The sequence below is a fragment of the Lissotriton vulgaris genome, chromosome 9 (genome assembly GCF_964263255.1).
Source record: "Lissotriton vulgaris chromosome 9, aLisVul1.2, whole genome shotgun sequence".
NCBI classification, from domain to species: domain Eukaryota; kingdom Metazoa; phylum Chordata; class Amphibia; order Caudata; family Salamandridae; genus Lissotriton; species Lissotriton vulgaris.
This window is the reverse complement of record NC_141697.1, coordinates 678,306,313-678,321,312: the sequence shown is the minus strand read 5'-3', so window position 1 is coordinate 678,321,312 and position 15,000 is coordinate 678,306,313. Positions and strand designations below refer to the sequence as shown.

At 46.1% G+C, this 15,000-nt stretch overlaps 1 protein-coding gene across 3 annotated transcripts in view; it reads right to left on the bottom strand.

The window, feature by feature from the left end:
- SYMPK (symplekin scaffold protein) overlaps nt 1-15,000 on the bottom strand; it is a 1,074,905-nt gene that overhangs the window by 134,430 nt on the left and 925,475 nt on the right. For all 3 annotated transcript variants that reach the window (XM_086938396.1, XM_086938395.1, XM_086938397.1), the window contains 2 exons: nt 7,730-7,917; nt 6,074-6,250 (listed from right to left, as the gene is read on the bottom strand). In XM_086938396.1, the coding sequence (XP_086794522.1) occupies nt 6,074-6,250; nt 7,730-7,917 (365 nt within the window). The remainder of the gene's footprint in view (nt 1-6,073; nt 6,251-7,729; nt 7,918-15,000) is intronic.

The window sequence follows — 15,000 nt, the reverse complement described above, 5'->3', positions numbered from 1 at the left end:
GTCTGTTGTGATGGAATTCCAGACAGGTAGGAACGGTGATAATCTGCCCCCCACAGGAGTGGAATGCTGTAGGGGAAGCAGAGGGAAGTCACTGTTTGGGAGTGGAAGAGGAGCGGTTGTTGTTATTACCTCTACCTCTTCCCTTGTTATTATTGCCTCTGTATCCTCCCCTAAAGTAGCCTTTGTTAGAGGAGGTCTGTGTGTGCGTTTTAAAAGATGATGTATCTGTGCCGGTTTGCTTAGAGCCTCCTCTATAAAAGGAGCGGTGAAAAGCACTTCTAGTCTGTGTGGATTGTAATGCACCCATAGACTTAGCTGTGTCTGTGTCTTTTTTCATCTTTTCAAGTGTGTTGTCTACTTCCTACCCGAACAATTGGTTTTGATTGAAGGGCTGGTTCAAGATGGTAGTCTGTACCTCTGTTTTAAAACCTGAAATGCGTAACCACGCATGTCGTCTGAGTATAACACTAGTATTGACTGCTCTGCATGCTGTGTCAGCTACATCTAGTGCACATTTAATTGAGGCATTGGATATTAATTTGCCTTCTTGTTTGAGCTCTGCTGCCTGATCTTTGTATTGATCTGGGAGGTGCTCCATTAGTTTTCCTAATTGGTCGTAGTGAGCCCTGTCATAACGTGAGAGTAGGGCTTGCGTATTTGCTATGCGCCATATGTTTGTTGCCTGCGCAGCAATCCGTTTCCCTGACGCATCAATAACTTTAGATTCTTTGTCAGGCGGGGGCGTGTCACCAGAAATCTGGGAATTTGTTCTTTTCCGTGCATTAGACACTACTGAGTCTAGTGGCAGATGTCCCTTAATATAGACTGGATCAGATGGTGCTGGCCTATACTTCTTTTCTATCTTTGGATTTAATACCCTACATCGTACCGGGTCTTTAAATATTTCTGGAGCATGTTTAATGACTCCTTTGATCATGGGTAGTATTTGCGTAGACCTTTGTGACTGCTCAAATGCATCCAGTAAAAAATCCTCATCAATGGCATCAGAGTGCATTGAGACCCCGTGGTAAAGGGCAGCTCTATTTAATAGATGATTAAACCCAATACTATCTTCTGGAGGGGAAGGTTTTGTTGGGTAGTACTGAGAATCAGGAATGTCGGGCACATTGTGTAGTGGGAAACCATATATATCGTAATTTTTAGGATATTCTGGATTGGCATCTTCATCTAAAGGGTATGCATGTGGCTCTGGTACGTCATTCCCCTCCCCCACCTAGATCATACTCTTCGTCAGTGTGGTGTGAAGATGCAGGAGATTGAACAGGAGAAACTGTAGGTTCAATGTAAAGAGGGATAGGAGAGGAAGAAGGTGAAGGAGAGGAAGGGTGCATTGGAGAAGTTGCACAATCCTTCTTTTTGGCAGGAACCACAGGTAGAAGTGGTGTCTCTGCTGGTCTCTTCTTGTAAGGAATTGCTTCCACATGTCCAGTTTTTGGATTGATACAGACTTTTCTTTGTTTAGGTTCTGGTCTAAACAGTTCTTCCTCCTCTACAATCTTCTTCGTTGTCGATTCTTTCGGTGAAGATAGGGGTTGTTTTGTGTTTTTTGCTGTAGGAGGCGTTATCTAGTCCTGTGGCAAATTTTGCAGTGCCAAAGGTGGTTTCGGATTGGTAGGCTTGTTAGAGGGTTTAGGTGTCTCTGTATCAGGCCTTGGAGTCTTTGGTACCGAGGTTGGAGATTTTGGAGTGGAGACAGGTCTCGTTGGCCCTGCGGCGCTGGACTCTGGCTTTCCATCTTTATTTTTGGAACCGGAAGGTTTCGGAGTCGAAGCTTTCGGATCTGGTACAGTCTTCGGCACCGATGCATCTTTTGGTTTGGGTGCCGAAGGATCTTTGTCTTTGGGCACTGAAGGGCGTTTTGGCTTCGGTGTCGAAGAGTCCTTCGGTGTCGAAGGATGTATGTGCTTCGGTGCCAATGGAGGAGGTGGAATTGGCACATGTGGTTTTGTCGGTGCAGAGGCACCGGAAGGCGTAGACTTTTTCCTCGGAGCCGAGCCCGAAGGCGGGGCGTCTGAGGGGATATTTCGGTCTCGACTGGGTCCCATGGGCGGAGTGCTGACCGTTGCCTTTGGCTTGGGTAGTGTATGTTGTGCAGGGGCAAGAGTACTCACGGGTTGCCGAGATGGAATCGAGTCGTCTGAGTCCTCTGCCCCCGATATGATCTGGAGATCAGGCGAGTCTTCCTCGGCGACGAGTGGAGCCTCGTCCTCGGAGAGGTCTTCGAGTGGATCCTCGTCCTCGGAGAAGTCCTCTTCGACGATCTCCTCCTCGAAGATGGCCTCCGGTGCTGGCGCTGATCTCATCTCGTGTCGACGTGCCCTCCGATCCAGAATGGTCTTCTTCGATCGGAAGGATGCACAAGCTGTGCAGGTCGACTCGTCGTGTTCCGGCGATAGACAGAGGTTGCAGACCTCGTGATGGTCGCTATGAGGGAATTTTGCTCGACATATCGGGCATCTCTTGAATGGAGTTCTGTCCATGAGGCGTAGGCCGTACGGCGTCGATAGGCCCAACGGCCCGCGTCGATGCACCGGAATGTAGCTGGTGATGTCGAAAAGTCTATTCGACGTCGAAAATGTTTGTATAAAGTTTCACGCTTCGAAGTTGCTGAAAAAGTCTTTTCTAGCCGGAGCGGAAAACTTTCATCCGAACCCAGTGGCGGAAAAAAACCAATCTGAGGATGGAGTCGATGACCAGGCGCAATATTGTCCAAGGGAGGAGTCACCTATCTCGTGACTACAAAGACTTCTTCCAAGAAGACAACAACCTGCAATCATCCGAGCCCAACACCAGGTGGCGATCTATTGCAAAAGTGTACGATCTGCAGCTCATATGCCTCGAACAATTAGTTTCCGGCGAGGAATACTGTGGGGGAGGGGAGTGGTCCTTTCTGCATCTATGCAACAAAGTGCCATCCTTCTTCAGTCACTGCTGGGAACTATATGACCCACACAGGCCATTACGTGGATCCTCCCAAGATGTTCTCTGCAGGACTGCCCCTTCTTCTAATGGATGCGTGTACCTGATAGAGGTGTTTGCTGGTGGAAAGTATGAGAATCAATTGACAAGAGCCCTGAAACTATGGCCTCATCAACAAATATAACAACAATAGTATCATTTACTGCCCCCGGAGTGTTCAGCCTACCAACATATTTTATATCATCTCTGATGATAGAATAGCAGTGCCGAAATGATCTAAACCAATGGGTCACCTTGTTCTTTAAGGAGTCAGGGTCCTTGCACCTTCCCGTTGGAAATTTAGGGACGTCTGTGAGGTAAACTGTGTCACAGTTACCTTTAACTTCCTATACACTCCATTCCTGATTGTTCCCATCCCTATTGGCACCCCATTCCTCAGCCTGGGGGTAAACCCCTCGTCTAGAATCACCTTCCCTCTGTCCATGTGCCTGAATCCCGACACCCCCAAGCCATCTCATTGTAGACTAGATCCTGCTGCTCTTGAATCCCTATTACTAGCAGAAAAATTACACACAAGATCTTGGAGTGGACATGGGCTGCTTGATGGTAGAACTCGGTACGATGGTTCAACCAATCCAACTTAATGTTGTTGCCTATGGGTGGAGCTACAGGAATGGGCACTTTTGGGGGGGGATCATGCGATACTTTATTCCCATAGATAGCCCTCTGCGACAGAGTCCTAACCTCCTGTCTGAGAGCGACCACTTCTCTCAGGGACTCTATGGCAGATTTCAGTACAGCCATTTCGTTCGCATAAACATTTCTGGGTTCGCTAGGGATAACCTCTCCAGCCCCAGGGTCGTCCCGTATTAAGCAGTCAAACCTATTTCGGCAGTCAACCTGGGTGGCAATGGGAACGGTAGAGGACTCATATGGGATCTTTTGGTGATAAGACCCCTTAGCCCTTTTTCTTACCCTTAGAATTTAGCTTAAACATACATGGGATTTTTTTGGCCTGAACAACCTTTCCTGGAATTTCTAGGGGAGTAGGGGAACCAGGGGCTAAGGCAATAGGATCTATTACAGTGATTCTACTTGCCATTAAACTAACAAGAATTTTCTGCCAAGATAGGGGAGTTTCGTTGACTATCAGCTATCTCATGGCAGTCCAATAGAATTTCCTCAAAGCGGTCCAATGTCTCTTGGCAGACAGTTCCTAGGGATGTCTTCTTTTTGGTATTTTCTAGACCCTGGACCCTTTCTTGAACCTTCCTTTTACCCATCTAGCTCTGAACGACGGGCAGGATTATAAGAAAATGTTTATCAATTACTCACTAACACCCTCGAATATAGAGGGGGAAAGTAGGATGGTAGTAGTGAGACCTTATAAAGTAAAATAATGTGTCTATATCAGGCAGTCTGTATCTATCTCAAGCGTTCTCCCCACACCCCAATGCAGAGATGAGTGCTGTATAGACAAATCAGAAAATTTTAGATCCCAACACATCAGTTAGAACTCTACAAACCCCTACTACCTCCCACACATGCCAGTTTAACAATGCCTTTGGATAATCAATGCCTTGTGGGACAAGCCTGAGTGCTTTCTGGACCACCAGGTAAAACAGTTCTTTTAGTACCTGTAGCCCGTTGGAAGTACAAGAAGTCCAGGAGTGTAATAAATACAGCAGTAAGGGGAGATCAAGGTCAGGGAGAAAACCAGAGACAAGGTGGGTGGCCCTGCCCTGCCTCTTCCTGGCAAGGACGGGCCCGCCCTTTGCCCAGGCACGCCCGCTCGTCCCGCAAAGCGGGAGCCGCAAGTGGTTTTAAGCGCCTCCGGGTGCACAAGACAATGAAGGCGCCTCCAGGCGTGGCGGGCTGCAAAGCACTCTGGGTGATGGAGTCTCCCCCTGGAGAACTCACTGCTGGCCGGTAGAAAGGTGCGTGGGTCCCACGAAGTGGGAGCCGCAAGTGGTTTTAAGCTACTCCGGGCGCAGAAGACAATGACAGTGCCTCCAGGCGCGGCGGGCTGCAAGGCACTCTGGGTGATGGAGTCTTCCCCCGGAGAACTCACTGCTGGCCGGAGGAAAGGTGCACAGGAATTCAATATCTTGCAAGGCAACCACCCACTTCCTTTTCTGAGAAACAATGCGAAATGAAGGACCTTTATTGCCAAAGGAAACGTTTGTTCAGACACGCAGCTCAGATCGGGGCTTGCTCGAGCGACTGTAAAGCCAGGCCCGTCGAAGAGTGGTATCCACCCACTGGTTGCAAATTCACTTGTTGCACTTTTGTGATCTTCTAGAGTGGCATATGCCTAGAGCAATTGGGCGTCTGCTTGGAATCTGATATCGCCATTACGATCCCCGCTTGGGACAGTGGAAACTGCATATGAAAATCTCATGCCTTCTCGAACGGCTTCAAGTGGCAAGTGTGTCCCTCCAGGTCTTCTTGCACCTATATGATCTCTTCTACTTACCAGGAGACTTCGAGTAGAAGGGGCACTTTGCACAGTGCTGACTTTTCGAACAGGATCCTAAACGGCCCATTGACTTGGAGTGGAATCTATTTTTTGATCACAACTTCTTATCTCGGTGACAGCTTCACCTCCTGCTCCAGGACCGCACTGAGGTTCACGATGCACAATTATCGGATGACTGAGTGGTGACTGGAAGCTAAGCACCAAAGACACAAGCTGTGTCAATCTGTGATCAACATTTGCAATCTGCTTTCGCTGCATAGCTTGAATCACATTGTTTTCTGAGTAGACATCATCCCTGGCACATGGTCAAATATTTTTATAAGTCAATCGACAGGATGGCAATGGATCCACTTCGTAGGGCAAGACAAAATAGAAACTGAGGTCTGCACCACAGGGTGACACTTTTATAAGGCTCCACTCTGTCACTTCTGGGTTGGTACGGAGTAAACGCTGTGCCACATGATGCCATCTAGTGGAAATTTTTCTGGATCCAACCTGCCGCTTGAGGATTTTCTTCAGGTGAAGAATCTGCAGTTAGAATTCAAAAATCCCTACTTTAAAATTATTCTGAATTTCAGACCGCTGCACTAATGTTTCTTGTCCCAATGTATTCACCAATATTACACACCAAGAAAAGTCTAACTACTAGCTTACCTGATGTGGCGTGAAGGAGCGGACATGCAACAAAAGTGGTTCCCGCAGCTCTGGGCATCTTTCAAAGACACTGTTAAGTTGTTGTGGGGGAAGCTGCAGTAACACCTGGAAAGACTGAGGCTTCGTTCGCTGGCAGCACTTGATAAAACCCTCCCAGACCTTGGGGTACTTCCACACCTGGCAAAGGACAGAAATAGAACAGATAACTTAAGTCATGAAACAATACTGTTAATGAGTACTCTTACTAGGCTGTAAGGGTGCAGTGTTTAAAGTTGGGTAAGTGAACAGAATGCCAATAAAGAACTGTGCAGTGCAAGCCATGCTACAACCATACACAGCTCTGGAATAGGAGTTTCTTATGCAGCAGATTGAATAAATAAATATGTTATATTCTGGGCACCTGCCGTTTAAAAATATAACAGATTACCTGAACTGCACCTTATTTCCTTCAATTAGCAAGTCCTTTGATATGTTTTTGGGTTGCAACATGGACAAAGACTTGTGCGAAAAGTACACATGGAGGATCCTAAGCTCCCAGAAGGGGGAAAAAGAAGGATGGTGATGGGGGAGTGTTAGTGACATGTTAGATTGGGTACTGGTATGAGAAGGTGGATTTTGAAAACTTTTATGAGACCCATATGACTTTGATTGATAAAGATGACTTAACAAAAGACAGAAGCAATCAGCAGCTGACCAAGGTTTCGCACATCCACTTCATTTGTTTCAAAGTTATTAGACGGTGCGGCTACTCTCACCATCCGCTGCCAAGGATGTATTTCAGACCAATGGTTGTATAAGAGCAGAGAGGCGCACACAATGAAGTCAATGATTATGAGAGAGTCCAAAAGGAGTTTCAGATCTTCAGTTCTTATTTAAAAAAGTGTTCTTTATTTTCATGTACAGCGGCACAGCCAACACGTTTCATTCCCATTCGTGCCTTGGGAATTTCATCAGGGCATATATAGACAGTTTATAGCGGTCGTGCTTCTTCAAGAACAGTATGTAAGCCGGTCACGGAAGGTCATAAAGTGTGCCTGCAAACTGCTTCGTGCTTCTTTCCAAGTGGAATACTGATCCAAGTCCCCCCGGTCGTTCTGATCACTGTAGCTTTTATAAGTCAAACGAAGAAGAAAGTTCCGGGCCCCTCGAGGGAAATCCAAAAGCAGAAAAGGGGGGGGTTCCGAGTACTCGATAAAGTATCCGACTTCAGTAGGGGGTTTGAAATAGCAAGTTGACGCAAACGGAGCCTATGATGAGGCCCCCGTTTTCCTCCGCTCCTCCTCGTGGAATGCTGGATGCCAACTTGCTATATAAAAGCTACAGTGATCAGAACGACCGGGGGGACTTGGATCAGTATTCCACTTGGAAAGAAGCACGAAGCAGTTTGCAGGCACACTTTATGACCTTCCGTGACCGGCTTACATACTGTTCTTGAAGAAGCACGACCGCTATAAACTGTCTATATATGCCCTGATGAAATTCCCAAGGCACGAATGGGAATGAAACGCGTTGGCTGTGCCGCTGTACATGAAAATAAAGAACACTTTTTTAAATAAGAACTGAAGATCTGAAACTCCTTTTGGACTCTCTCATAATCATTGACTTCATTGTGTGCGCCTCTCTGCTCTTATACAACCATTGATAAAGATGACTTACCTGCTTCATAATGAGGCGTGAAAGGATGTTCATGACGAATCCCCCTAGGCGTGGGTACATTGTCAAGGACTGGATCACGGTCCTCATCAACAGCATGGGTAGCTGATTTTGCTCCATCAGCTGCTGCATCACCACTGCTAGTACCTCAGAGGTGTACACATTCCGTTCAGCAAAGCATAGGTTTGTGGCTGGAAGACACAATGTGAGACAAGGGCAGTTTTTGATTAAAGGTTAGAAACACTAGATATTCTTTTTGTGAACTTCCACTAGGGTTATAATTCCGATTTGGGGGCCATGGATCATTGGAACAACCAGTTTTCAAGTAGCACTAGACGGAAACCTTACTTGTAATCCAAACATATATGTGTGGAATTTTCCATGAATTCCTACATGACAAAAAGCTTCTTCTTTGTGGTGACTCCCAGAAGGCTTTAGCAGGAAAATCTTTTGCTAACACTTTTTACATATAAGTAGGCTTTATTTTTCCAGTGTTTGCTGTGAATTCTGATGGGTATTTTCTAGTGTCTTCAACATTTAGAAGTGTTTACTCTGTTTTGAGTCCACAAAATGTCAGTACTTTTTTTCTGCATATTTACTAAGATTTTTTGCTTTTCTTTGGTAAACTGTATGCTATTGACAATCAAGAAAAACTACAATCCTGCATAATTTGAGAGAGACATTTTCTTTAGTAGAACTTTCAAACCTAAGCACTGACCACCAGATGCCTCAGAGTGAGAGAGCATGAGCGACTAAACAGGTTAGAGTGAGGAAAACATGGCACTAAGTGTTCACAAGCTGATGGTCGGCACAGTCATTGTGAATGTCTCCCTCACACATATTTTTGGTAAGCATGGCACATAGTATGGTGGCAGTGGAAAATATTTGCAGTCCTTGAGGACAGCACATGGCGTTTCACCAGTCAACACTTAGAGTAGAAAGTTTGTTCCAAATAATTAAATATCTCTGATGTCAACAATCGCAGAAGGATGAAATGCTGGATCTGATTAAACTCTTTGCCCTCTGCTAACATTCTGAGTGGGAGGGGTAGTCATACTTGTGTAGCATCAACACAATGCAAAGAGTAGGCAGATAAGTGGTTGAGTGTCAGCCGCAATTTGCTTGCTTTGCGCTCATTTTAACGGTCGTTTCTGGATCTTTTAAAAATTGTATCTGCGCACACTTGCACCTTAAAAGAAATCAATTTCACAGAGAACTTAGTTCTCATGCTATTTCCATTATTTTAATTACTGTTTGTGCCCATTGTGTTTTTTAAACTTTAATGGCAGTGGTCTTTCACTCCGTCCAGCACTATTTTGCACTTTGTAATATGGCCGCCCCTTGACCACCTGCTCCGTCAGTTAGTCCACGCCACTTGTTGTAAGGCGCCATACTGAGCGACATTCTAGCCGCTCTCTCTGATCCTCCTGCGCTATTTCAGTGGCCAGATGCAAGCGCGCAGCGCGCCAGAGGCAAGCCCGTCTGCGCCCAGCGGCCAGAAACTACGGCCAAAATGCGATAAATTTTACCAACAGAATTATATACACTGCTGCACAACTTATTGATTTAAGTAAGCCCATCTACCCCAAATGCGCTGTTTGTGGCTTTCCACATCATGGCTTCAACTGCACCCAATGCAACTTTACACTGGGTGCTATGCGTTCCATAAAAATTACCACCAGAATTGATCCTTAGGCTCGTCGCAGCCCTGCTTCTGCTATTATAGGCCGCTGCCAAAATCTCCATTTCTGGAGCATCAAGTGCCACTCCTTGGCCAAAAATAAGCATCATATTTTTGACCTTCTTAGCACCGAATTGCCTGATGCACTATTTTTAACAGAAACATGGCACCACACCAGCTTGGTGCCCAGACATCGCCACAGCCCTTCCTCCTGGATACGTCGTCAGGAGAGACCGAGACTCAGGCAAAGGTGGGGGGATTGCCATAATTTTAGAATCTATATATTCCTGTAAGTTTGAAGCCCTCTCAGTTACAGAGTATGAAGCCGCCTTGTTCAAACTCTCCGTATCCCCTCAGTTGACCCTGTCTGCCATCTTAATTTATCGTCCTCCGGGGAACCCAGGCTCCTGGGTTTCCACCATCTCAGATTTCATCGCTCCCTTTATATTGAAGGCAGCGAATTTTACAATTCTAGGTGACCTGAATCTTCACCTTGAGGACAATCAGAATAGTACCTGCTGTGCCTTCTTATCTGGCCTTAAATCTACGGCTATGCAACCAGGGCCCTACTCACATGGCAGGACATCTTTTCGATCCAATTCTGTCTAACCTCTGCTATGACTGTAGTATCCCACTCTTCGGTTAGATTGGTCCGATCATTTTTCAACCCCATTTATTCTGCAGAATTTCACACCAAGGAGAATGGCCTCCTCAACTAGCTTAGGCAGTCTCAGACTCTGGGGTAAGCGGAACATTGATTCTTTTAACACTCTTCTGTCAACTAACATACCTGATATTAATTTACCTGTGCTTTCATTAAACACGGCTGTTTCGGACTGGTTATCTACGGCCGTAGACATCTGTCTGCCCCCGTGTCTAAAAGCAGTTGCGCGCATTATCCCCCTCCCCCGTGGTTTACCAACGATCTTAAAATCACCAAATCCAAGTGCAAAGCCTTAGAAAGATGTTGGAGGAGATCGTACTCCCCTACTCGTAAAGGTGATTACAAAGCTACCCGTAAAAGTTACCATACAGCGTGTAAAGCGGTAAGAACTTCCTACATTGCAAACACAATCACTCAGGCATCGAATCGCCTTCGGGCCCTATTTTCTGTAGTGAAGAAGCTGTCTGGCTCCGACGCCACCCCCCCCTCCCCGTCTTTGATGAGATTCAATGCAATAACATTGCCGACTTTTTCATCCAGAAAGTTGAACTTATTTATGGGTCACTTTCTGCTCCTTCCTCCTTGTGTAGTGCGGTTTCCTTGCCCCACCCCACGTGCTACAGTAACTATAATCAGACAGCCAAGCTCCACTCTTGGCTCCCATTCGATGAGAAGTCCTTCCATGACTGCTTAAGTAGTGTCACGTCTGGCTCTCCACTTGACCCACTGCCCATTAACATTCTACACGTCAGCTTTCTTGAATATCTAAAGGCGTTTTTATAGAACTTAACGCTTCTCTGCAGGAGGCTCTGGTCCCCCCTGAGTGGAAGCGGGCCATGTCGTTCCTTTATTGAAAAAGGCTGGAGCGGATCCCTCCGTACTGTCTAATTTTAGGCCCATATGCCCGCCTCCCGCCTTCTCTAAGGTCCTGGAAAAGCACATTAACACCCAATTGACACATTATGTTGAAAAAGTTGTTTTTCTTCATCATTCCTAATCTGGGTTCAGAGCCAACTTTTCAACAGAGACTGCTTTGCTTGGGGTCACTGAGAAGTTGTGTCAACATCTGGACCAAGGGGAAACTGCGGCACTCATTTTATTAGATCTGAGTGCCGCATTCGAAACTGCGTCACATAACATCTTGCTTAACTCCCTTAGGTCTCTTGGGGTGGAAGGCTCTGCCCTATCCTGGCTTGCTTCATTCCTCTGCGGTCGTACCTTTCAGGTTTTTTCCGCCAAGGCATCATCCAACATCTGTGTATCAGCACACGGAGTCCCACAGGGGTCTATCCTGAGCCCTTTGCTCTGCAACATTTATGTTAGACCCCTGGCAAACATCGTGGAGGACGCAGGTCTATCCCTCTATTCAAATGCTGACAATACGCAGATTATTTTTTCATTATCCACCACTAAGGACGTCACATCTGCCCTTCAGTGTGATTTACAGCAAGTGGCAGAGTGGATGCGCATCAACTTTCTGAAGTTGAATGGGGACAAGACCAAGGTTGTCATCCAGGGCAAGCACAAGGACCTATTGGGCCTTCACAACTGGACTCAGGAAATGGGCACCCTTCCCTGACCGGTCATTCATGTCCGTAATTTGGGCTTTATTATCGATGAAAACCTCTCCATGAGGCAACAGGTGGTGAATGTTGCTGCCATCTGTTTTACGATCTTGAGATGCCTCTGCAAGATCATCTGGATGCTCCCTGTCTCAACCCAACGAACGATAGTCCAGGCACTCATCACCTCCCGCCTCGACTATGGAAACGTTCTCTACCTTGGCAGGTGTCAGTTGGTCTTGAGAAAGCTACAGGTAGTGCAGAACTCTGCAGCACGCCTTCTTTGCCAAGTCCCTAGACAGGCTTCCATCTCGCCTTTCCTCCGCAATCTTCACTGGCTCCGCATTGATCAAAGAATCAAATTCAAAACTATGTTATATTTTTAAAATCAAACAAGGCGTCGCACCATCGTATCTTCAAGAGCTCATCCATCCTTATATTCCATCTCGTCTCTTGCGTTCCACAGCTCATGGGGAATTTGTGATCCCTAGATTTAAACTTGTAAGAATGGGTGGCCGTTCCTTTAACTTCCTTGGTCCTAAGATCTGGAACTCCCTTCCTGTTTCTCTGAAGAACGACTTTATATTTTAGCTTCCGAAGAAACCTTAAGACTTGGCTATTTTTGCAGTAAATGCTCCCCTGTTCACTCTCCCTCTAGCGATTTGCTAGGCGCCGGGAAACCCTTTTTGGGTAGCTGTGCGCATTACAAATTTAATTTAATAATAATTTAATAATAATAAGGTACTGACGCACAAGTTGCTTACCTTCGGTAACGATATATCTGTAAGAAATATTTGTTAGTTACAGATTTCTTACCTTAGAATTACCTGGTGTTGTTGAGTACATGGCGCTCTTCAAACTGGCTAACAGAGTCCTGCAACTGAAGGCGCAAATGCGCTGCCCATAGAAGTACCATGGCATTGTAAATACAAATCTCCATTATATTCAAAGAAGTTTTCCGTTATAGCTATGCGACAGCATTCGAGCACAAAGTGTCTGGGGGTGTTGTAGGTCCAGTTTTCTGAAAAGAGTAGGTCTTCTAGCATTTGTAGAGTTTCTCTTTGAGGAAGGCTAGTGTAGAGGGACTCTACATCTAAACCCACCAGTAGCATAGTGTTTGGATCAAACTGTTTTTCAGATATTTGGGTTAGGAGGTCTCGTGTATCTTTCAGATAAGTCACTTTTTTTGCACCAGTGGTTTGAGGTATTCATCGGCGAATTTGGACAAGGGTTCTAATATAGAACCTATTCCCGAAACTATCGGGCGTCCAGGTGGTGGGAACTTATTTTTGTGGGTCTTTGGAAGCGAATAAAAGAAAGGTGTCTTGGGTACTTTGGTTGTTAAAAAATCTGCTTCTTTCTTTGAGATCCACGCATTGGTTACAGCTTCATGGATCATGATTGAGATGGTGTTTTGTAGTCTCAACGTCGGGTCAATCAAGATCCTATCATATTTCTGTAATGTGCACAGATTTTGCTTGTAACCTGTAGCGATATCCACAAGAGTCTGCCTAGACACCATCCTTTGAGATATAATGTATAAATATACAAACATAAATAATGCCAAATAGGAGTTACCATTTACAGTGCTGACGAATTACCCCCTATACTGTATGTTGTGTTTCTCTTTTGTTTCTGCTACAGGAAATTAGAACAATTTAGAACCAGTGTGTTGAAAATAACACTATTGATTACTACACAAGTAGTGTAAGTAAATAAATGTTATATGTATTTTGTTTGTTTGTACTGACGATAGATCCGTAGACCCGGCTGGGCACAGAAGGAGCAGAAACATGTCGACGTTGTTGATGATAATAGTATAACAAGATCAAGTTACACGATCCATAACTTTTCATTACAAAACCGCACCTTTTTATTAAAGCCGTATAGGTGGTTTTTTGTATTTTAATCTATCACCTTTACTTACTCCTATCTTTCACGGGGGTCCTCCAATTCTCTGGACACTGCTATACGAACCAGAGGTCACCTCAGGATGAGGTAGGCATACAGCACTATTGGACACCCAATGACTATGCCATAACGCGTATGTGGGGCGGAGAACAGATATACACCGCACAAACAACATAGCGTTTATGAGGGTGATTCAATCTAACCTCCGTTCACGTAGTTACAAGTGTCCATTCCCACCTTAGAGGGGTCCACTGAAACCTACAAGCCCTTAGTGTGGCCACCGACTGGTCTAAGCCAGCCTGTTAATATCAGCATTTTGATCTCATGGTGTGACCGTCAGTGCACTCAGAGGTCGAGAACAATGCCTGTCCTGGGCGAAGGTATTCACACCACCTGGTCAGGAAGAGCCATCTGTGGCTTTGAAGCTTCAAAGACCTTGCCACCTTTGAAATGTGACCCCATTCTCTCCTGATATAAAGTGCAGGCCTCCCCTTCTGTCCTCACCCCTTTTGGCGGGAAGACTGGTAGGAAAATGAAGAAAGAGTAGGTGGTGTACCCGCTCAGCCAACTCCATCCCTCAAGTGCTGGAGATGAGCTGAAGTACAATTTTCAGTGCCCGCCATCTTGAAGATGGTGTGACTTCTCCAATCAGGGCCAGGGCTAAGTCCCTCACTCCCAGGAGGTAGGATTAATAAAGGGTGTGGACACTCCATGTAAGGGCCCCATTGGCCTCTACGGTCATTCTCTACTAAACTCCCCTAAATTTAGTATTTATGTAGCATCCACAGGCCCTGAAAGTAGATTCCACAGACACAAAAACACAAACGAAGAAACTCTGTTAGACCGAGAACTGCAGGTCTTGTGGTGGACTTGGAGTACAAACTCCGGCCTACCGCCACTGAACTGCCATCCTCCAGCTTGTCTCGTCGCTGGGTGGTCTCTACAAACCCTAGAGGGTCACCAGCACTTCACAAAGTGCCAAAGAACTCCCTAGAGATAGAGGTACAATTTCCCTGCAGTCACAGGCAACACAAAACATCAAAGTATAGTCCAGCGTCACCCAGCTCCCCAACCTGACCAGCAAAAGGTGCACTTGCTCTGGAGGGCCACCTCAACCTCTGCACCAAGTCTTAAGGCCGAAGGTCCCACCGGAGCTAAAAGGCACAAATACCCGGGGTAATGGACCCACTGCTGCAAAAAACTATAAAGCTAAGTCCAGGTGGACTTCCACTCTACAGTGAGCCAGCACCCTACGAGGGACATCAGGACTCCGGAAACCCACCTCAGTAAGGCACCGCAGCTCCAAAATCTTCTTCCAAGGTGCCAGCCCCTGACCGAGAAATACATCTTTGAGCCCCTTTGCCCAGCTGCACATCTAACCTGTCCGGCTAGGTCATCTTCAAACCAGCAGTGCTCCAGAGGTCCCAGAGCCTTTGAGACCTCAACTACTACTAAT